Source organism: Leucopleurus acutus (assembly GCF_964270905.1).
Source record: "Leucopleurus acutus genome assembly, chromosome: 13".
NCBI lineage: Eukaryota > Metazoa > Chordata > Mammalia > Artiodactyla > Delphinidae > Leucopleurus > Leucopleurus acutus.
The window spans coordinates 9,184,644-9,209,620 of NC_139155.1; the positions used below are offsets into that span (position 1 = coordinate 9,184,644).

Genomic DNA, 24,977 nt, shown 5'->3' on the forward strand with positions numbered 1-24,977 from the left:
AAAAGAAAAAAACAAACTCAACCACTTCTTCCAACTTCTTTGAACATATTTCCATTTTCAAACATTTGGGACACATAAAAACAGAATCAAGATCATTATTTTGCTATTCAAATGCTAAAATCAAAGTGGAAAATGTGAAAAAGAAAGTAACTGATATTTTGGAAGAAGACTAAATTCAAACGTCAAGTTCCACTTACTCATCTTGTTTATGACAGCCAGATCTACTTTTAAATTTCTAACAATCTTTGGCAGCATAAAAAATCTGACCTCAGAGTCCCATGTCTCCCAGAGCTCTTTTGCATAAAATCTAGAAAACAAACCCATATTCAAATTTCTTTCATACTTTAAGATTATCTGTACTATTACAAGTCAAAAGAATTTTCAGACAAATATAAGCCAATTAAGCATTTCATAAAAGTAATAATAAATTGAAACAGAAAATAGAAAAACACATGTAACATTTTATAACAGCAGATTGTCCCTACTAGTAAAATAAATTGAAGGTAACAGTTTTTTTTTTTTTTTTTTTTTTTTTGTAAACAGCAAAGCAGCAAGTGTTCTGATTACCCTGGGAACTGTTCTGGCTTGAATACAACTCAGCTTTTCTCCTTCCACGATGTAAAACAACAGAGGAGTCAAGCACATCTTTTAATCATAACGGAAGTTAACGTGAATACAAAAACATTTTCTTTTCATTTTGTTATACGTTAAAGTCAGACAAACCCTCTTTTTCCTATTTCCTACTGCTTTTAGCCATTATTCCTGATTCTAAAATAACTATTGGCTCTCAAAGAAAATTTCTGCAATTTCTTTTGTTACTCTAAAAAGTGAGAAGAAAATAGAAAGGTATAGTGAAAAGGGACTTGATTTAACTTCCAACCAGGTGTTAAAATTTTGGAGAAGTTAATTTTTCTCAGATTCAGTTTTAACAATAAACCTGGAGTGATAATACCTTATCAGTTTGCTGTGAGAAGGTAATGTTATCATATATATAAAAATCTAGGCACAGTGTAGACATTCAATAAGTGGTAGCTATTATTTTATGATTCTTTTTTACTACATAAAATTTCCTTTCTGTACATCATGAATTTGTGGCTGAAATTAAAATACATGATGTAAAACCGATGTTCACACGTTTCTAATCACTAGTACCAAAACTTCAGTGAAGCTAGGGGATATTATCCTGAGAATCAGCTCTTTCAACTCTCTCTTTTCTATTCCTCCTTTGGGCAATAAAATATCTGCTAAAATGAAATCAAGGGAAATGAGATTATTAAAATTTAGAAAGCAAAGCACTTAAAGATCAAATAAGGAACAAGGTATGGCATGTAAACAATCCCACTTCCAACTTATCTAAAGCTATGGGAACAATGAAATGATAAATTGAAGTAAATAACTCAAACTGATTTTTCCTTGGTTCCTGCCCAAATAGGCTGGACATTTCACAGAGACGGTAGAAACAGAGGAGAGGCTACCCTAGCCCTGTCATCAGCTCTTAGCTTATACTATAAGAGGTACGCAGTCTAGATAAAAAGACAGGTCTTGTGCCTATAAAAAGATGTCGGAGCAGAAACTGTTAGAAAACGAAGACAGAGTTCAATTTGTTCTTGTGTGTAATTGTGGTGAAGGCTGGTTAATAATGAGAATGATGGATCTACACTATGTTTCCTTGTCAATTCCTCCTTTTTCCGTGGCCCCATGCTCTGGTTAATTACTTTATTCTGGATTTATGATACCACAGAATAATTTCAATATATCTGTTTCTACTATCGTCTATGAGCTTGCATCTTATTTATTCTTGTCCTGCAGTGACTAGAACACAGAACACACTCAATTAATTAATCCAGAGGGGACAAAAACTACCATTCAATTAGAAAAGAGTTTACAACTGCCAAAATGCATATGCATGCAATACTGTTTATGTATGTCCATTGTGCCATAACAAATTAATCTTATTTCATTAATCTGGAATCCTCAGGCTTGTTGGAAATGAAAAGTATATTTGGCGTGTGTGTGTGTATTTATGTGGAAATGGAAAGTGTGAATTTTGCTGTTTCAAGGAGGTTAAGGAAAACTCTTTATTTTCCTTATTCTGTAGAAGATTAACTCTGGCTTTCCTCCATTATTTTTCGTATTAATAAAAGTCACCAATATCCTTTGAGTTGTGTAAATCCCAAATTTAGACTTTCCTTACTATTCATTCTTCATCATCCCCTGTATCCAATCAATTACCAAATCCTGCTCATTTTACATCCTAAGAAGTTTGTAATCTGTGTTCCCTTTTCTCCATCCCAGAGAAGATGTACTTAATCCAAGTACAGTTGTCTCACTCTTAGATTACTGAAACTGATTTCCAACTGTTCACCCTTTCACCAGTCTTCACCACTCGATAACTGGAGAGAGATTTTTCTATTTTTCATTTGATTATTTCATCTTTGCTGAAATTCTTTCAATTGCTTTCCCATTATTTTTTTTAATTGAAGTATAGTTGATTTACAATGTTGTGTTACTGCTTTCCCATTATCTTTAGGATTAAGTTCAAAATCCTTATTACAGCTGCACCAGTCTTACCCACTGGCCTCCTTTCTATTCCTTGCCTTTTCAGCATTTCCAAGTTTCCTCTGCTTGGATACCTAGATATTTCACTTCTCATGCTAGCCAAGCTTTTAGTCTTGGATTATCAAAATAACTTCCTCCGGTGTCAATACTCTATTCCTATAGAAGTATATTTTTTCTATGAGAAATGCAGAAGTTCTAGTTTGAACTAAAATATGCATGTTTCATATTTTTATATAGAAAAAAACAGAAAATTATGCATGGATTATGCATAATTTTTGCTTTATTTTTGCTTTTATGCATTTCCCAAATATTCTGCAACAAACAAAAAAAAATAGAAAATGCTTGAATTTTCATTACACTCTTAATTTTTTCTTCCTTTTTGTATTTTACTCCTTCTGATTTATTCAAAACATCAATCTATTCAATTAATACTCAACATCTGAAAGACATAAGTTAGATTCTACAGATATGTAATGCTAACCTATAGAGAAACTATTTCCTTATTATGTTCTTTAAAAAGCTTTTCTATTATCTTAACCACCACATGAAAGTTGTTTTCTGATGCTTTACAACTTCTATAGTTCAGTGATCACATATAGCCATAATTTCTAAATGATTATAAAGCTCAGTGAACTCAAAAGGAAAAATTTTTCTGAAATAAATGCTTTGGTTAACATTTAAATTTTTGTCGCAGCATACATTTAAAAATATAATGCTTTTCATAAAGTAGAACAAAGACTATTTGACATGTTAATGTAATGTGGATTTTGAATCTATTTTAAATGAAATTATTCAAATATATTGTCCCATTAAAATACTGAAAATTCCTAATGGAAATATGAAAAGCTTATTTTCCTTTTCGTAAACATCTACCATGACTTAAGCTTTTGCAATCTCCTTTATTTTCAACACTAGAGTGTTTAACAATAAAAGATTAAGCACTCATCATGTGAAGATGAAAATCTAACACTATAATTATATTTTTGACTATCCCTCATGAGAGTTTCACTTCATTCAGTGTCAGTAGGAGAATCATATTTATTTCCAAAGTGGAAAATTTAAAAGGTACCTATATCTGGTGACTAAATCATTTACCCATTTACGTGAATATGCTCAGTTCATCAAAGTCAAACTCAGTCTAATATTTGTCTCTTCCAGATTCAGATATTCATTATCTAATTCAGCTTCTCTCCCTACCTGTAAAGTCAGATTGCTGTCCTTCATGCTTCATGAAATCCCAAGATCATCACCTATCATCTCTCCTAAAAGCCTTCTACCTTTCAATCACTTAATCACCTAGGCTATCTTTTCCAAAATTCCCCCTTTCTTAAAGTTTGCACTGTATCAACACAAAAAGAAAACTGTTTTCTTGAATGTTTCCGTGGGGCATTATATGGTTTTATACTTAGTCTTCCTAATTAGGAAAACTCTTCAAAAAACATCTTTCTAAAAATCACTAAATTTATAAACACCCATAGAGTAACCTGCACTCAGAAAGCACCCAAAATTAATACAGACTAAAACACGCTAACACCAGAGATTTTATTTTCTAGGTTAAGGCAGATTGGGGTAAATTCCTCCTTAATTTTGTTCCTAATGACATTGTAGAATTGCAAAAACAAACAAAAAACTTTGGGCTTTTTTGCTGTCACATTTTCATTTTAGTTAGATAGAAGCCATACGTGTGATGCATAACCATGTCTGGACAGGGCTTCACCTCCTGCTGAGTACGTTGATGCAAATGGCTGTTCATTTATGAAAGTTCTTCACTGAAGTTTACAAATAAGTTCCTTGGTTTAAAAAAAAAATAGGTAGGCAGAAGGCAGATACATAAGAATCTAAATCATCTGAAAAACACTGATCACTACCTGTTTCCAAATTTTTGGTCCTATTAGGGTTTTGTTTGTTTGTTTGCCTTTTTTCAAGCCAACGTCTCTTGTACATGATGTGCCCTGTTCCAAGATGAACACTTTCCCATGGCTCTAAATTAGACTGGAAAATTCGTACACAAACTAAAATACACATAATTAAAAACAAGTAGTGGTAAGTATATAGTGTTAAAAGATAAATTGAGGCATATTAAAAATGTTATTTCAGCAAAAATCGACTCCAATCCGATGGTGCTAAAGCAGAAGAGTCCACTGACAGGGGCTGAGGAGAGACTTTTACAAAGAAAAGGTGGAAACAAAGGAAGGAAATTATTGATTAGCTATAACTTAATCCCAAGTTGGCTGTTTGCGATTAGCTGTCCTTAGGTTTCAATTTAGTAACCTTGAGGTGTTAATGGACTTAGATTTTGTTTTGCTTCCACAGGCCACCATGACATTAGAACCCCTCCGTCTAACAGGCTCCCTGTTTAATTAATTTAACAATAGTACTTTTAAGATTTTTAAGTACCTATACTTATTTCCATTTGTCTTTACTTTTATCTTCATTCAGTTTAGGGTTTTGAAATGATTTCTGCAACTCATGTGAAGCAAAGGCAAAATGAGACACACAAACAAGTAAATGCATGTAAAACAATACATTTTGATGATCGTTTTACTAAAAACATACACATGCCTATACAATAATGTCTACTTATTTCTGCATGTTGCTAGTGTAGAATAAGGGTAAATATTTTTTAGCTTTTGAGCCTTGAATATTCATATGCATTCATTCAACTAATATTGTTTAATTTTTGCCAACTGCCAGGCACATTGTTCCAGGGGTTGAAGGTGCATCAAGTAAATAAATAGATTTAAATGTCCATCCTGATGGAGCTTACATTCTGATTACTTGTGAAATACGACTCACAGATATTCAAGTCAAATTCAAGGATATTTTTTTTCTCCAAAGATTCACTCATAGCATCTGATCTAGATGTGTTCACATTTTTAAATATAACAAAAATGAGGTTATGAACCAAACAAAGCAAATTACTTTGAACATGTTGAAAGAACTGTAAATAATAGAATTGCATAAACTACAACACAGAGTAACCCAATTTTTGGGGTTTAATCACATATTACTGATTAATCTCCCAAATATAAATATTTACAGATGTTCAGTTCTTCTTTCTTTATGGAAAATGAAGAAACTCTGGGCAGAGAACGAACTGAACTTTCAAAAGTTCTCGAAATATTTTAAACAGGAAACCAGCTGCAATACCCACCCACGGCAATATGTTCAAGGTGCAGAACTGCAGGAGTTCAGTGAAGCCCTTGGCAACTCCAAATTACTACAAGTCAGATTTAGTTCTTGAATTATATGCCCGTGTGGATATGATTACAGAGGACGCTGAGAAAATAAAATTATTAGTGACTATGGACCTACCCAAGTTTCACAATTATGTTTTTTCCTTAAAACACGTGATTAATCTATTTTGAAATCACAAGGCTACCTACCTCTGAATAGAAATAGCATAAGTTTCAGAGGGTATATTGTTCCTCTTATGAATGAATGGAAAAAATATAAAAGGAACATGTGAAATTGATTTTGTGTATAATTAAAACTATGCATTTATAGTACTATATTTATTTATAGTGTTACAAGGATGTTAAACCAATTGTTTTTTCTTGCTAAGGAGCATTTTAACTCTCAGAAAAACTGAAATAATATAGAAAAAGCAAAGGAGAACAATGAAATTATTCAAAACTGGACATTCTTATATTATGTAACAAAAGGAGAAACATTAATATATACATATATTTCATTACAAATTACCAGAACAGCAGCTAATAACATGTTGATGTTTAGACGAAACGTTGACTTCTTATCTCAGTCACTGGCACTAGATTTATAGCCTATTGATTTATGGACTCTTTTGAGATAAAAATAATATCAATCAAATGTTTTGTTCTAATTCTTTACATTTTAATTAATATAAAACAAGTAATCCATTTTCAGATACATCATTGGGAGGAAAATACCTTACCCTAGAAAAACAAATATGGTGATTGTGCAATACTTAAGCTACGTCTTATAATAATATATCCAAAATCTTGATTTCACTGGGAAAATTTCATTTGAAAGAAAAGACATGAAGTATTTAAAGATGTAAATGTTAGATTTTTGATTTGAAAATCAGTTACTTTATGTGCTAGCAAAACTTCTTCCCTGGCTTTACTTCCTCCCTTTTAGCCAAAATGTATTAGTAATTTGTTTAGACATAGAGTCTCTCAACTTCTCCAATCATCTTTCTAAGAGCTGATGTTTCTGGTTTTTGTCCTTTGACATAAAAATAGACAACACTAAAGAAAAAAGCAATTTAACTATAAAACAGAGTTCTTAACACAATTGTTAATTGATCTGGAATCAGTTTTCATGCATTTATTTTTATTGTAGGCATAGTTTTTTTTTATTTCTTTACTAAAGACAAGGAATTGCATTAAAAATGTCAAAATAACAGGAAGTTAATAGCCAGTGTTTATATTTCTCAACAGATCTGGCTTTCCAGTCTCTAACATAGAAAATGTAAGACATGTGCAAGGAAAGAGCTGAAACCAGATTAAACTCAGACATTTTTTTAAACTTGCTTTGTTTATATTCACCCTCTCAATCATATAAATATTTTTCAACTCTTTCCCAAGTAATCCCAATAATGCCACAATTTTAAATCTTCCTCAAAAACTCTATTTTTACTTTTTTTCTCTCTCTGCTCTCCCAGATTTGTATCTTTCATTTAATTCATAAAAAGAAGAAGAAGAAAAAAAACTAAGAAATGTGTGGATTCCTAGAAACTGGGTTTCGTTGTTTTCATCATTGCCTGCTTTTCACACCAATTAGGTTTTCTTAAATTATAGCAAGGAAAGAACATACTAACACCAGTTATTTCCACGGGTCATGATATGTCACATACTTCTCAGTATTAGTATAACAAAAATATATCAATATAACAGCATCAGAATGGTATACTGAAACCCAGAGAATACTGGGTTCAGAATCAGAAAACCCGGGATAAATGTGTTTCTTGAGAAGGTCACTCAAACACGTATCTTCATTTACAACACAGAGATAAATATAATTCCTAACCATGATCTATGGTTGCTGTGAGAATACTTTGTAATTGTTTATATTCTGGGGCCCGTCCTACATGGCAGTCATTAGCCAGATGGAGCTGGAAATGAGGGTAGTCTGATCTGAGATGTACTGTATATGTAAATTAGGCACAGTATAGAAAACAAAAATGTAAAATATCTCATTCATAATTTTATATTGATTATATTTTAGAATGATATTTTTAATATATTGAGTTAAGTAAAATATACTACTAAAATTAATTTCATGTTTATTTTTTAACTTTTTTTTAACAACTTTATTGGAGTATAATTGCTTTACAATGTTGTGTTAGTTTCTGCTGTATAACAAAGTGAATCAGTTACACATATACATATATCCTCAAATCTCCTCCCTCTTGCATCTCCCTTCCTCCCACCCTCCCTATCCCACCCTTCTAGGTGTTCACAAAGCGCCGAGCTGATCTCCCTGTGCTATGCAATATTTTAACTTTTTAATGCAACTTTAAATTGTGTATGTTGTTTGAACAATATTCCTATTGGACATCTCTACTCTAGAATATCTAAACAAAACTAAGGGGGTTTATTTTTCATAGAGGATTGTACAGAAATAGAAAATTATGCTTTGATTTTTAAAAAATATGTTCCGTGCATTTTGGCAATATTTTTGTCTCTATCTTACAGAGGCTTTCAATCTATACTTCAAGTTAACATGGTTACTAATAACAGTATTTACAAATATATGCTTGGAAACTGCATTCTATTGATAGTGGAAATACAGACAAAAGAAGTAATGCCTGTTATTTAAATGCAAATAAACAGGACATTTTCATTCTCTGCCACATGGTCACATAATGCAGAAGAGGTGACGCTGCACTAGTTGTACCAGAGTACAACTGACATCATTCAAAACAACGGATATATGTCTGGTCAACATTCTCATCTAGGCTTTAAGAAAGCCCATTAAAATATATTGGAAGCTGTTTAGACAGCTTGGGTTTTTAGACAAAAATGATTCTTTGTTTTTAATTGATCAGTAAAACATTTTTTAATGTAACAGCATTTCTTCAGAACAATACAAAAATGTTTCTTATATTTAAAAATACATGTAATTGGGCTTCCCTGGTGGCGCAGTGGTTGAGAGTCCACCTGCCGATGCAGGGGACACGGGTTCGTGCCCCGGTCCGGGAAGATCCCACATGCCGCAGAGCGGCTGGACCCGTGAGCCATGGCCGCTGGGCCTGCGCGTCCGGAGCCTGTGCTCCACAACGGGAGAGGCCACAACAGTGAGAGGCCCGCTTACCGCAAAAAAAAAGAAAAAAAAAATACATGTAATTGTAAAAATATTGGTTGTGTTATAAACTTAAGCCCAAGAACACTAAATAACATTATTAATAAACATTATTTTTATTTTTATCTAAATCATTGGCAAAATAATAAACCTCCAGAAAGATTATGGGATTACAATTTGTTAGATGTGGAAAATTCTGTCTAGATCTTATCCCTGCCTGAAGATTGTTCTCTAATACAGTCTGTAAGACCAATCAAAACATCATAAAAAATAGCAAGAAGGTAAATGGATAAATTCACAAACAAAAATTTAGAGTCTCAGTATGGGATGGGTATTAAAATTACTGTCTACCTGTGAATATTTATGTTTCCACCATAATAAAATCTAACTATCTATATATACATATATATATATACACACACACACACACACACACACATATACATATATATATATCATTATGCTTTTCCATATATTTTTATAAGGCAAGTATTCCACATTTAAGTAAATTTAAAAATATTTATTAATAAAAAATAAAGCTTATCTAGTAAAACCAATTGTGTTAATTGATTAGGTAGTAGAGGAATGAGATATATTTTCAGGGACAAAAACTTCATTTATTATCCAATGTATTTTCATATATATTATCCTTACAATATTCTCATCTCTCAGTTCCTATTAATTCCAATAATTTTACCTCACCCACCCACTGGCTGGTTATATACCCTAGATGCCATTACCAAGTTAGCATTTCTTTCCCATTTCAATGTCAAGCACCTTTCTGATTTCCTTCTCCTATATTTCCCATAACTCTCTTCTTTGACCCAACTTGGACGTCCTATAAATTGATTCTATTGCCTTCTATTTCTCATCTACTTCACATCAACGTTGCCCTCCCTATTCTGTGCTCCATTATTAGCAAATTACCTTTGGCTAGAATGGCATTCTCTCCACCTTACTTGCCTAGAAAACTCTAATTCTGGTTAATTCCAACTACTTGCCTGGTCCATAGATGCACCTCAGCACCTGATCATACTTGGAGAAAACACATCCCTTGTCATCTGATCTCTCTTCAACTTCTTGACTTGAACATCAAGCCAGCCCTTAGTGCTACCAAGCCAACTCGATCAATTCACTCTCCCATTCTCTTGAACAATGCCACACATTTTCTGTCTTCAAACTTCCCATGTCTTTCTCAACTCTTCCATCTCTCTTGATGAACCTGTTTTTTCTATTTCACTAAGAAAAGAAAAGTTATCAAAGACAACCACTATACTCTGGTTCTACCACAGCTATCAGTCTCATTAATACCATTACACTCTGCGTGGAGGGATTATTCAGGTCCTTAAGGCCAAACTTCCCATTTGTATGCTCCATCTAATCACTTCTAACACACTCAAGGATGTGCGTCTCCTGAAAACAGTCCCCTCTCTCCTACTAAATCAGTTTATACTTCTCTTCTAGATCATTCCCATCAGGCAATGGGCAGAGGCTGTAATGCCGTCAACCTTACAAAAAAATCATCTTGATCCCCATCCAGGGGCCATCCTATTTCTCTAGAATTTTTTGAAACAAAAATCTTTAAAAGACATTTCCACTCATCCAGTTCTCTCCTGAACCCACTGTGTTAATATTCAAGCCTAGATCTCTACAAAAACAATCAATGACTTCTACATTGCTAAATCTAATTAATGTTTAATTCCAGGCTTGAAATTCCTGTCTTACTTGACCAATTAGTAGTATTTCTATAACTGGTCATTCCATCTTTCCAGATCACTCATTTACTTGGCTTCTAGAAGACCCCTCTCTCATGGTTCTTCTCTACCTTGCTGGTGGCTGCTTCTTATTCTGCTTCAGTGGGTCTGTCTCACCGCACACCTCTGAGGTGGAAGTGCTCCAGGGCTGAGTCTTCGCACCTCTTCTCTTCCCCAGTGGTAATATGTCTAGCTGAATGCATCCAGTCCTTTGCCTTCAAAACCACCTATTTCCTGATGTTTACCAAAATCATTTCTCCATTCTGAGATCTTCTTTTAGTTCTTGACTCATGAATCCAGCTGACATCTCCACTTCAATATGTAACTGGTATCTCAAATTTCACATGTCCAAAACCAAATTCTTAAACACCAGCTCCCAATCTAAACTACTCCTCGCACTGGCCTCCTTCTGTCAACAAACAGATATTTTATTATTCCAGTTTCTCAGATCAAGCCAAGAGATCATCTGTTGTTTTTTTTTTTAAAAGATCATCTTTGATTCCTCCTTTTTTCACACTGCACATCATCGTAGTTGGAAAATTCTGTATTTCCATAATCTCAACAACTTTGTTTCTGGTATCTATTTCAAACTGCTTTATCTCTTGCCTGGACTGTTGTATTTTTCCCAGTCTCTCTAACTTTTCCCTACTCCAGTGTATTCTCCACAACAGCTGGAGTGATCCTTTTAAAACTTAACTTAGGATCAAAACACTTAAATCACTTCCCACACAATAAAATAAGAAGTTCACAATAAAAAGCTCACAATAAAAAGCTCACAATAAAAAAAGAAGTTATTGCTGCAGTCTGTGAGGGTCTCATGATCTGGGTACAGGCTACTTCTCCAAACTATTCTCCAGGATCTGAGATTTCTGGACCTGAGATTCATACCATTATGGGGTGAGGAGGCCTTTTTTTTATGTAAAAGATTATCTTGAAATTTAGCTGGATTAGTTTCACGGTACACCTGCCTCTGCTTTGCTTACTTTCTGCAGCTGCTGGCCTTCTGGCCATTCCTTCAAAAGACAATACTCTCCTGACTAGAGACTTTAGTGGTTTTGTTTTTTGTTTTTTGTTTTTTTTGCGGCACGCGGGCCTCTCACTGTTGTGGCCTCTCCTGTTGCGGAGCACAGGCTCCGGACGCGCAGGCTTAGCGGCCATGGCTCATGGGCCCAGCCGCTCCGCGGCACGTGGGATCCTCCTGGACGGGGGCACGAACCCGTGTCCCCTGCATTGGCAGGCGGGCTCTCAACCACTGCGCCACCAGGGAAGCCCGACTTTAGTGTTTTTTAATCTGCCTATAACTTTTCCTCCTAAGATTCTTCATGGTAGATTTCTTTCATTCCCCCTGACGGAGGGCAGTTCTCAGATTATGTCAAAAGAACACACATTCTCCATTCCCTCTTAGCCTGCCTCTTCTTTCATCAAGAACTTATCATTAATATATAATTATAGAATTTGTGGATTCTATTGCTTCACTAGCTAAAATTTACACTTGATGAAAGCAGGGGATTTTTAGTTTAGTTTGCATTTCTATTTCTATTGCTAGAACAAGGTCGGAGACACAGTAGATATTCACCACTAAGTGAATAAACCTGCAAGAAAACAGAATGACTTAAAACTATTCTTTTTTTTCCCCAAAAGACAAGTATTACAAGTTTTACTAAATAAATCAGACTCCCCTAAAGAAGATGACCTTGGAAAACTGGATGCTGATAGACTCTTATAATTAATATAGAAAAAGTTTTCAGTGAGGTTAACTTCCATTTTAATCATGACCAGGAACTTAATTCTTTGAATTATCTGAAATATATATATATATATATATATTACAGTGAATATCTTTAGCTACAAAAGACAAATGTTTATACATAGTCAGCCACAAATACTTTTGAAATAGTGTGGAAAGTAGATGAGGGACTTGAGAGAAAAAGGCATGTGTACCCTTTCCAAAAAATAAGAGAATCAAGGTGTTTCACAGGACTGAGAAGTTGGGAGGGGGAGTTTGCCTCTTGCATTATTTATACTTCTGATATTGTTTCTGATAAACATCTAGGTTACTAGAATGTGTCGTTTTCATTAATTTATATAGAAAAAATACTCAATAACCACTTACAGCCACAGAGTAGATATAGACAAGTGAATATATTAATGTAAGACCTAGGAGTCGAGCTTTGGTGTCAGCTAAGCTTAGGCCCTGACTTCTGTGAGAAGCTCACTTCTAAGAGAGCGGACCTGCTTATGGCTCGGTGAGTACTGGAGTCTTTCCCATCAATCTGCACTAGTAGGTCAAATTTATTGCAGTCCCACATCCAAAGTTCAGAAACCAGCATGTAGATTCATACAGCATCAACATTTTTACAGTCCATTTATTATCATAATTGTCACAATCAATGTTTTCAATCCACACAGTCATAAGTTTTATAACTTAAGCTCTGTCATGATAAGAAGAACAGAGAAACCTGGGCAGCATCAGAGAATGGGATGAGAGCAGCTCTAAGTTGTCTGGCTTTGGTCCGACTCAGTCCTGCCGTAGGTAAACCTACAGGAGATTCTGAACTAAAAATGGAATGAGGCACACCTGAGTCCTTACACAACCCCTGCAATTACTCGAGCTCCTACCTAGGAAAGGCTTACAGATAGAAATTTCCAGAACTACATTAAACTCCAGGGATTGCCTGGCACTTCCACCTCCCCCTCCCTCCTTTGCTACAAAGTGTTACCATTCCACTGAGCACTTATAATTTGTGAGTTATGTTTTCACCTCATTCAGATGATGAGTAAACAGAAGAAAGGAATCTATGAATATATGAATAATAAAGCCATTTGATCTTTGGCAGCCATCATAAATTCAACTTTTGACATAATGCCTTCATAATCCTAAATTCACTAAGGGAGGAAATGAAAGACTATGAAAAAACCTCAGAACTCTTTCCGTAAAAACTAGTTTAAAGTTGCTTCAGGCTCTTCTTCATTTAAATATTGTCACTTTACCTCATGTTACATTTCTAAACAGTTCCTGCAACTTAGAAACATATGTTCATGAGTCAGTGACTGAAAGACTCACTTCTATTTTTTTTAACCTTAAATTCCGCAAACTAAAAGCAAGCATTGGGTTAAAATACGATTTGTAAGTTCTGCAATGAGCATGTTTCCTACCCAATACTAAGGATATCTCTGTCTTCAGCTACCAAAAAAATGCTTCTATCAGAATTTTAACATCAAATATCTTTATATCTTTGTTACACGTAACAGCAATTCTTGGCAAATACCATTGACTATAAATCACCAAGATAATACTTAAACATATAATAAGATTAATAATCCTCTGCAAAGCTATTGATTTCAATTAAATGGCCCTGTGCCCAACCCATCTTCTCTTTGATGGGCTGATTTTCTCCAATAAAATACCTATCCAGTTTTCCTTTTTATAACCAAAGTCTCAATTCACACTTGATCACAGCTGAACATCTATAATTGGTGACGGCACTGAGGACTGGGGTATACAAAATTCCCTCTTTGGAAAACCATCTTGGAATTCAGCCTAGACATATTTAATTAAAATAAAATGTCATAGTCAGTGACCAAAGCATTTGAAACAACAAATGTACTTATTCTTTTAGTAATGATAATTTTAAAAGGATGAATCTTTACATTTCAACTATCTTTATCTGTTTGGATGCTTGGCAAAAGGTATTGCTCCAATACAGCCTACTTAAGTGACAGCAAGCTTCTAAAATAGTACATAGTACATTTCTAAAATGATATCATATACTATACATAGAGAATCCTAAAGATGCTACCAGAAAACTACTAGAGCTAATCAATGAATTTGGTAAAGTAGCAGGATACAAAATTAATGCACAGAAATCTCTGGCATTCTTATAAACTAATGAGGAAAAATCTGAGAGTGAAATTAAGAAAACACTCCCATTTACCACTGCAACAAAAAGAATAAAATATCTAGGAATAAACCTACCTAAGGAGACAAAAGACCTGTATGGAGAAAATTATAAGACACTGATGAAAGAAATTAAAGATGATTCAAATAGATGGAGAGATATACCATGTCCTTGGATTGGAAGAATCAACACTGTGAAAATGACTCTACTATGCAAAGCAACCTACAGATTCAATGCAGTCCCTATCAAACTACCACTGGCATTTTTCACAGAACTAGAACAAAAAATTTCACAATTTGTATGGAATCACAAAAGACCCCGAATAGCCAAAGCAATCTTGAGAAAGAAAAATGGAGCTGGAGGAATCAGGCTCCCTGACTTCAGAGTATGCTACAAAGCTACAGTACTGAAGACAGTATGGTACTGACACAAAAACAGAAATATAGATCAATGGAACAGGATAGAAAGCCCAGAGATAAACCCACGCACCTATGGTTACCTTATCTTTGATAAAGGAGGCAGGAATATACAGTGGAGAAAGGACAGCCTCTTCAATAAGTGGTGGTGGGAAAACTGGACAGGTACATGTAAAAGTATGAGATTAGAACACTCACTAACACCATACACAAAAATAAACTCAAAATGGATTAAAGACCTAAATGTAAGACCACACACTATCAAACTCTTCGAGGAAAACATAGGCAGAACGCTCTATGACATAAAACACAGCAAGATACTTTTTCACCCACCTCCTAGAGAAATGGAAATAAAAACAAAAATAAACAAATGGGACCTAATGAAACTTCAAAGCTTTTGCACAACAAAGGAAACCATAAACAAGACCAAAAGACAACCCTCAGAATGGGAGAAAATATTTGCAAATGAAGCAACTGACAAAGGATTAATCTCCAAAATTTACAAGCAGCTCATGCAGCTCAATGACAAAAAAACAAACAATCCAATCCAAAAATGGACAGAAGACCTAAACAGACATTTCTCCAAAGAAGATATGCAGATTGCCAACAAACACATGAAAGAATGCTCAACATCATTAATCACTAAAGAAATGCAAATCAAAACTACAATGAGATATCATCTCACACCGGTCAGAATGGCAATCATCAAAAAATCTAGAAACAATAAATGCTGGAGAGGGTGTGGAGAAAAGGGAACAATCTTGCACTGATGGTGGGAATGTAAACTGATACAGCCACTATAGAGAACAGTATGGAAGTTCCTTAAAAAACTACAAATAGAACTACCATATGACACAGCAATCCCACTACTGGGCATATACCCTGAGAAAACCATAACTGAAAAAGAGGCATGTACCAGAATGTTCACTGCAGCTCTGTTTACAGTAGCCAGGACATGGAAGCAACCTAAGTGTCCATCAACAGATGGATGGATAAAGAAGATGTGGCACATATATACAATGGAATATTACTCAGCCATAAAAAGAAATGAAATTGAGTTATTTGTAGTGAGGTGGATGGACCTAGAGTCTGTCATACAGAGTGAAATAAGTCAGAAAGAGAAAAACAAATACTGTATGCTAACACATATATATGGAATCTAAAAAAAAAAATGGTTATGAAGAACCTAGGGGCAAGACGGGAATAAAGACACAGACCTACTAGAGAATGGACTTGAGTTTATGGGGAGGGGGAAGGGTAAGCTGGGACAAAGTGAGAGAATGGCATGGACATATATACACTACCAACTGTCAAATAGATAGCTAGTGGGAAGCAGCCGCATAGCACAGGGAGATCAGCTCACCTCGGTGCTTTTTGACCACCTAGAGGGGTGGGATAGGGAGGGTGGGAGACACAAGAGGGAAGAGATATGGGGATATATGTATATGTATAGCTGATTCAGTTTGTTATAAAGCAGAAACTAACACACCATTGTAAAGCAATGATACTCCAATAAAGATGCTAAAAAATAAAATGATATCATAGAAATTATACATATTATTCAAAACTCATTACTATAACATAAGGTGCTTTTCTAATTTTATTTCGTTAAAAACATTGAAAAATAGAAGAGAAGAAAATGAATGCTATTGCAGAGATTAGTCTTATTCTAGTTAGAGGAAAAGCAAAATAATACATTTAAGGTTTGGATATTTGAACAGGAAAGTGTTGATAAATAGGTTCTATTCTTTTTACTATACATACACTGTTCTCAAAATTATCTATTAGCAACATAAATTTTATATTTACTCTTCACCCATTGAAATAAAACTTACAGGATAATTCTTTTTGGTAATAATTGCATCTCTCCATAATTTTAAGAAGGTGTGGTCACTAGGCATTCATTCATATCATGAATCAAAAAGAAACAGAGGAATGTCAGCATAATCCCAATATCATTTCCAGTCATTTCACATATTTCATTTGTGAATCAGTAATATTAGATGAAAATCAGAGATGAAATTTCCTTTGAGAAATCAAAATATATCTTCTCTGAATATGACTACAACATTCAAGAAAATAAAAGAGAGAGGAAAGCATAAGAGATGAATATGAGAACAGCATATTACAGAATTTAAATGTAAAACCTGCTTATTTTCAGGATCAATTTCTTCTTTCTATTCCCAATGCCAAGAGTGGACCACCTGAGAGGACTGTGATTGGCTGGGTTTACACATGCTGGAATTGATCTGCCTGTGTCTCACCGCCCCTCCCTGAGTTCTGTTACCCCAGTGCCCATTCCAAACCATCCTGCTAATAACTCCAGCCAGATTCACATCCCTAAAATACCAGTGCAGCATAGTGGAATAGCTCTGGAGCCAGAAAGACATTGTCTGGAATCCTGGCTCCACTTACTATATTTGTGGCTTTAAAGAAATCATTTAACATTTTTGAACATCAGATTTTTTCACATGTAAAATAAAGATAATATGTAAAATAAAGTTCATTTGATCACACAGCTATCGAAATTGTAGATAGGTATGTAAGTTACCTTGAACACAGAAAAAACACAATCATGTGTTGAAAGTATGCCAATGATGGAAACGAAGAAGATAATGGTTAAGAAGAATAAGATGATGAAGAAGAAGGAGGAAGCAGAGGATGAGAAGAAGAAATACTCCATGTCTTCAGAAATTTGCAATTGTCCCCACTGTATAATATATAAGGGCAAAATTAATCTGTGTGAATTTTAAGATGCTCCACAACTCCATCCTGCTCTAGCTATTGAGCACAATGTCTACTACTCACAAGGTGTATTTTTTTCTGCTCCAGTGAGGGGAATCACTCATCCCTATCCTACCTGGCTGTATATTAATTTATGCCTCAAAACCCTTTGCTCCAACTACTTCTGAACAGAAGAGTCTTTTTGCTTTTCAACAACTATCCAAGTTCCACTGATTTTTTAAGTCTCAGCTCAGGCAGCCAGACTTTTCTTTCAAGGCTTCTCTAAAATCTTGCTAAAAAGGGAATTTTGAAGGTTTGGGCATTATGGCAGAATTCAATTGACCTTGCAATACAAGTACAGGAGATATGATGCTTCTTCAAATAGAAGTGGCCTCAGATCATTTTCAGTCGTAAAGAATTACTGCCATTATATGTGTGGCTCTAATAATTAGATGAAACCCTCATAAATTTCAAGGCTACACCCATAGTGAGGCACCAAGAAGCTAGGTCCCAATGATCAAGCAAATACTGAATCCAATGAAAACATATGACCATTGCAAGAGAGACCACTAAATGATGTTATTTCACAAGAAAACTATTTTTTAAAGTTTTAGGAAAAAATACAATTCATATTAAACATTTTTCTAAATATTCAAATAGACATTGATATTTTAAATCAATATTGCAAAATCACACAAAACATACAAATATTGTATCACTAACTTGTCAAGATTCCTTTCTAATCTAATGCTTATATAAAAATATGGAGAAAAGTCCGAATTAAAGACTAATTTATATGTCTTTAAATATTTGACAATATTTAAAGGATATTTAGCAATATTTAAAGGATATTTTAAAGGATATGACAATAGGATATTTGACAATAAAATGATTAACAAAATATTTAATCAAAAGTTGTAACAATACCCTATCCCACAAAAATATTAGCAAAAGTGTATTCAGATGATTTTAGAAAAAAGGAAAACTAGTGTTTATTTAAATGAGAATATCAAGAAATATCATTGTGTATTTCAGTGCCATGTTACTTACATGTTTATAATTGTATTTTTAAAAGAATATCTCCTTTATATTTCTATTTAACAGATTTACCCATTTAACATTTATTTTATAATTTATCTTTGCAGGAAACATAAGCAAATACTTCCCAACGGTTTTCAGAGATCCTTTTTCCTTAGTTCTGTAATTACTTTCTCTAAACACACATTTCCTTTTATTATGGTCAGGATTTTATTATTATATTCTATGTCTCTTCTCCTCCACACTACCCAGGTAGTTTATATAAAGAAATCAATATTAATGCTAAGTTTGAAGTATACTTTTCTGCTAACAGTGACAGGAATTTATCATGAGGACCAGCAAAATGAAAATAACTCTAAATGGATGAGGCATAAATATAAGGATCTGCATAATAATTCTACTTTATTTTTACTCTAAGAATATAGATTACTTCAAACACATTGACTAACTCATATTCATTTGGAACTACAAAACAAGGTTTTATTATCAACATAATATATTACTGTCTAAATTTAGAGCTGAAAATCTTACCTGAGTTTTGTTAGTACACCGTTATTTTTTACAAAACAGGAAATGTATGACAAGCTGTCAGGATAAAGAATACCAATGTGGAAAATGGAAGAGAGAGGGAAGAAATCAAGTCCACTTTAAGAAGAAACACCGAATCCCTCTGTTTCCCAGACCTACAGTAGTTCTGCATCTTATAAGCAACTGTCTTTTCTTTGCTCTGAGAATAACACATGCTCTGCCCCAGCAGGAAAATATAAAAATTAAATAGAAAACCACAAGGTTATTAAGCATCTTACCCTCTGGGCTTGCTGGGCTGCTCTAGCGGCTCAGTGTTACAGACACATATGTAAACAGCAGAATTTCCGGCATCCTTTTCTCATCTGTATAGCTCTGGGGTCTTGGCCAACAGGATTATTTCCAGCATTATGGCCACTCCACACTAACTCAAAAAAGATTCCCATTGGTTGTGAAGTTTTATCAAAACCAATACCACAACACTCTCTGTGGATCACAAGTGAGCTATCCAAAATGAAATCATTTTAATGTTCCCTAACTCAGTATCGTTATCCAATACTTTCTACACAACCTATTTGAACTGTACTGTAAGTGAAAAAGGGAGAAACATCCACCCCTTCATCCACCAGTGTGTTTAATAACAATCTGTATAACTTGCAATAGTAATAGAAAAAATAAAATGGCAAAGCAAGAACTAATACCGTATCTATCTGCAAAAGATTTAAAGAAAGATTATAGTGCAGATTACAGGAACAATAGGAAATATCACTGGTCCAAGCTGATCTTTATTAGATTGCCCCAGAAAAGAAAAAAAAAATTAATAAACTATTTGGGTATAGAAATCAAGATACAAAACTGTATGTCAAAACCTTTGATTTCAGTCATGTTGGCAGGAATTGTGAGCTGCCGTCTCCAGGGCCCCCAGTGAGAGCTCTCCAGCCCCTTTCCCCGGGGAAAAGAAAGGAGTGACTTTCTGGTGGCATGATGCAGCTGTCAGGAAGTGTTCTGACAAATGGGTGATGGCAGACCACATGAAAGAGAGCTTCTCTGGTTGAACTAACAGCATAGAATGCCCAAAGTTTCTTTTCAGAGGAGAGGGCAAAAGAAACACAATCACTATATCCTTATAAATAGCATGAAAACAGCATTTGAAAGTTAGGGAGCTAATGTCTCCAAATTATTTTATTCTTCCTCCCCTCTTAATTTGGAAGAATATTCTTAGCTGAATAACCTATTTGTCATCTATTTCTACTGAACAGCATCCTTTCCTCCTTACTTCCTGAGGCAATTTAGTTCATAAAAAGTGAACTAACCCTCTGAGGTTTCCCTTCGTTCTGTCTTTTCAGAAAATGTGCTCAGTCACCATACTCTCTTCTCTCTCCCTGAACTCTCCCTTTCATCTGGTTTTTCCTCATGACATTTAAAACACCACCAGTTCTTCAGTCAGTTTCAGTTATGCCAATGAATCTCGCTTTCAGTTTGGTTATTTTCACTTGTAGGTACTGTTCTCCTCTGCTTCATGGTCAGATGATTGAAAGAGCTCTTTCCAGCCAGGAACCCCATTTAATCTACAATCTACTCCCTTTAGTACACCAAAGTGACGCTCTGAAAACACACACTTTCCCACACACACATGCATATGCATTCACACACATGCACATTTTGTGTTTTTTTAAGTTTGTAGACTCCTCTCAGCCCATGTGCTACTTGTCCTCTATGCAGCCTTTGATACTGTTCACAGCCCCACCTACACGAAGACTTCTCGGATCTCAGCACTACATCCTCCTGGTCTTCCTCATGAGCACTCACCATCCTCTCCCCGCCCTCTGGAGGTACCTCTTTTCCCTCCCATCCCTACATATACTGCAGGTATGTCCTCATGTAAATCTATTACCACGCTGGATAATTTCACTCATTCTAACAGTTTCAATTACCACCTTTCTTTACCAAATACTTATATTCAGATCCAATCCTTTTCTGAGTCTCCAACACTTATATACATCAGCACACTGTACTCTGCTACTAGAAAATACGACAATATGTCATCAAGATATTTAAAACTGAAATCATCATTCCTCCATGGACTTGCTGTGTTATTTACCTCAATAATGCCAACCATGGGCTTCCCTGGTGGCGCAGTGGTTGAGAGTCCGCCTGCCGATGCAGGGGACACGGGTTCGTGCCCCAGTCCGGGAAGATCCCACATGCCACGGAGCGGCTGGGCCCGTGAGCCATGGCCGCTGAGCCTGCGCATCCAGAGCCTGTTCTCCGCAACGTGAGAGGCCACAACGGTGAGAGGCCTGCGTACCGCAAAATAAATAAATAATAAATAAATAAATAATGCCAACCAGTCTTACACTTTGCCAAAAAAAATCCTGGAAGTCATCCTTGAATTCTTTTCTATATTCAATGCAGCATCACCTCCTTTTGATTTTACTTCAATAAGCTGCCCAGTCCTCTCTCTTCCCACTGCAACAATCCTGGTTCAGGCAACTGTCATAATCTGTCTAGGTCACTGCAGCGTCTTCCTAAATCTGTCTAGGTCACTTCAGCGTCTTCCTTTCTATCTGCCTCCAAGCTTGTTTAGTAACAATTGTTTAGTAGGCAATCTTTAGTAAGAGTTACAATGGCCTATTGCCAGTACTCATGCTTCTTGAAGGCTCTGAAGATTTTTAACCCTCTTATCACATCTATTCTTCAAAATGCATTTGCCAGCATGCAACTTTTATGGATTATTTTTTACGTCTTGTAAGCCATGGCATGTCCTTACCCTCCCCTTTATTACTTTGTTCTCTTTCAAGGAGGAATCCCTCCAAGGGACTGTCGCTGGTCCTATTCTCAGCCCACATCCTCTGTCAGAGTAATCATATCCATTTTTGTGGATTCTTTCACCATATATATTACAGTGGGCTGAATGATGTCCTCCAAAAAGATATGTTAAATACTTAACCCTCGGTACCTGTGAATGTGCCCTTATTTGTAAATAGGGTCTCTGCAGATGTAATCAAGTTAAGATGGGGTTATACCATATTAGGGTGGGTCCTAATCCAATGACTAGTGTCCTTTTAAGAAGAAGGAAATTTAGATACAGAAACACAGAGGAGAACACCATGAGAAGACAGATGCAGAGATTGGAGTGGTACATCTACAAGCCATGGACTTTTGGTACCCACAAGAATCTAGGAAGAGGCCAGAAAGGATCCTCCCCTAAAGCCTTTGGAGAGAAAGTATGGCCTTGCTGACATCTTGATTTTGGACTTCTAGCCTCCAGAACTGTGAGACAATAAATGTCTATTGCTTTAAGCCACCAAGTTTGTGGTGATTTGTTAAACAGCCCTAGCAGGTATACTAATATACAAATAATTATCAAATATATATAGCTAGCCCCAAACAGTTTATCAGCTTCAGATCTGCACTTCTAAGTCTAATGAAAATAGGCACTAGGAACCATTTAAATCCCTCGATAATCTCCAGACACCAAATCTGTTATATTTCTTCCAAAACCTCTACTGTTCCCTGTATTATCACTCTTAAATAGAGAAGCCATCATCCAGTCTCTTGAGACAGAAAATGTTTACTATTCCTGAGTCCTCACTTCTCTTCACCCTTCAAATAACTCACTTTTATAGTAAAACCTGAAAGAATTGACTATTTGTCTGTCTCCACTTCCATCTCCCCCAGCTCTTTTGAACCCATACCAATCAGAATTTTGTTTTAACACATCAGTTTTTTACTGGCAAGTTTATAAATTACTGATCAGTAAAATCTGGCTATATATGGAGGCCACTGTCTCTCTTGGAAGTTTGTCAAGTGAAGGCTCCTTTGTTCCACACAACTTCACTTCCCTTGGGGTCAGAAAGTGGAGTAGGTGTCCTGCTTTGTCCTTATTACAAAATCTGGCTCACAAATGCTTTGTAGATTGATAGTGTGGTACCTACTAGAATCGTAGAAACAGAGTTATCCCTCATCTCCACCTTAGTTGAAAGGGTACATTGCCACTACGACTTACATACACCTTTATGTTAACACTCCATATCCCATAAAAAGAAAGTCGTGTGGGCTTCCCTGGTGGCGCAGTGGTTGAGAGTCCACCTGCCGATGCAGGGGACGTGGGTTCGTGCCCCGGTCCGGGAAGATCCCACATGACGCGGAGCGGCTGGGCCTGTGAGCCATGGCTGCTGGGCCTGTGCGTCCGGAGCCTGTGCTCCGCAACGGGAGAGGCCACAACAGTGAGAAGCAAAAAAGAGGCGTGTAAGAAAAAAAGAGGAGAAAATTCAGCCTTGGAGTTTTCATAATTTGTTGGCCAGTTCACAATAGCTTAAGGTACTCAGCACACATCAATGAAAGTTAATTTTTGTGTGTTTATTCCAATTTCACTTTATATATTAGGTCCTCCCTGTGAATTCTGATATTTGCCCACCAGTATTATTTCTCTACTTCCTCCCTACAAAAAGAATTTTTATTTTTGTTTGGGGCAACAAAGTGGTCAGTTTAAAAAAAACAAAACAAAAAAACCCCACCTTATGTTACCAAGACTCCCAGTACAAGTACACTTAGCCACATGGTACAATTTAGCTGGTGAAACATAAGTGAAAGCCTGAAGAACATTTTTGGAAAGTTTCATCTTCCTGATGTGGATGACTCTCCATTTCACTTCTTTCCTCTTCTTCCTTCCTTGAACAAGGATAGGAGGCTTGAGATGGAGCAGCATTCTTTAACTGTGAGGCCATGAGGTCAAGACTCAGACGGAAGCCACACTAAGAAGGGCAGAAGGAGTTGGGACCATGATTGGCTCATGCAGACTTGGGTGATGGGAGGAAAAGAGAACTTATCTGGTTAAACCGCTGTCATCAGGTTTCTCCTGTGGCCTTATTTATTACAGTGGGAGCTACAGGCCAATAAAAAATTGTAACAGCATCTAACTGCAGAAACCATTGGGAATAAATAGTAATCAGAACTGATTTTACTCCGGATCCTTATCACTTAATTGAGGAGCCCTGAAGAAACCATGAAATTGAAAACTCCCCCAGCAACATTTACCCAATTTTAAAGCTATTTCTCACCATCTCTGTGAGAAATCACCTCTCCTGGTCCCCACAGAAAGAGTTAAGCTACAGCCAAAGGCGATATTCATGACTTATTTACATGTCTGTTTCCTCAGAGAACTGTCAATTTCTTAAGGAGATAATGTTGTGTTTGTCTTCAAATCTTCTGCAAATAGGCAAATAAATTAATGAATAAATGAATGAAGGTATAAATGGATAAATGAATAAATATATGGATGTTCTATGAAAGCAATGAAGAAAACAAAAAGAATGAGAGTATTTCAAGGTTGGGAGACTTGTAGAGAAAATTAATTAGAAAGATATACTTTAAAACATTGAGTAAGTGTTTGGTGATTTTAAAATTTCTTCTAATGTTGGTTTTTTTCCTACTTTTATAAGTTGAAAGAATAGTGCCAAACATTACACGTATATGCCTCTCACTGACAAAGTAAGAAAAATAGAAATATAGACAAAGCAAGATAAATGGAAAAGATTTTTCTGTGGACCTCACTAACTATGTGAATTCAGCTGTTAAATTTTAATTGCTACAATTTCAATGGCATTAACAATATTTGTAGGTTATTCTAAAGCAACATATAATTGTCTCAGTAACTGAAAAATTTTTGCAAGGAAGCCAGTTTTGGTTTTGATTGAAACGCACTAGGTGATTTGAAATCACAGATTAGAAACATGTATGTACAAAATCACGGAGTACACTGTGATTTTACA

At 35.5% G+C, this 24,977-nt stretch overlaps 1 protein-coding gene across 1 annotated transcript in view; it reads right to left on the reverse strand.

Annotated features, from left to right (window-relative positions):
- CCDC102B (coiled-coil domain containing 102B) overlaps positions 1-19,557 on the reverse strand; it is a gene marked incomplete at both ends in the record, with an annotated part of 224,691 nt that extends 205,134 nt beyond the window's left edge. Inside the window, 2 exon segments of the mRNA XM_082852681.1 lie at positions 19,485-19,528; positions 19,531-19,557. Of these exon segments, the coding sequence (XP_082708807.1) occupies positions 19,485-19,528; positions 19,531-19,557 (71 nt within the window).
- Between the last annotated feature and the right edge of the window lie 5,420 nt (positions 19,558-24,977).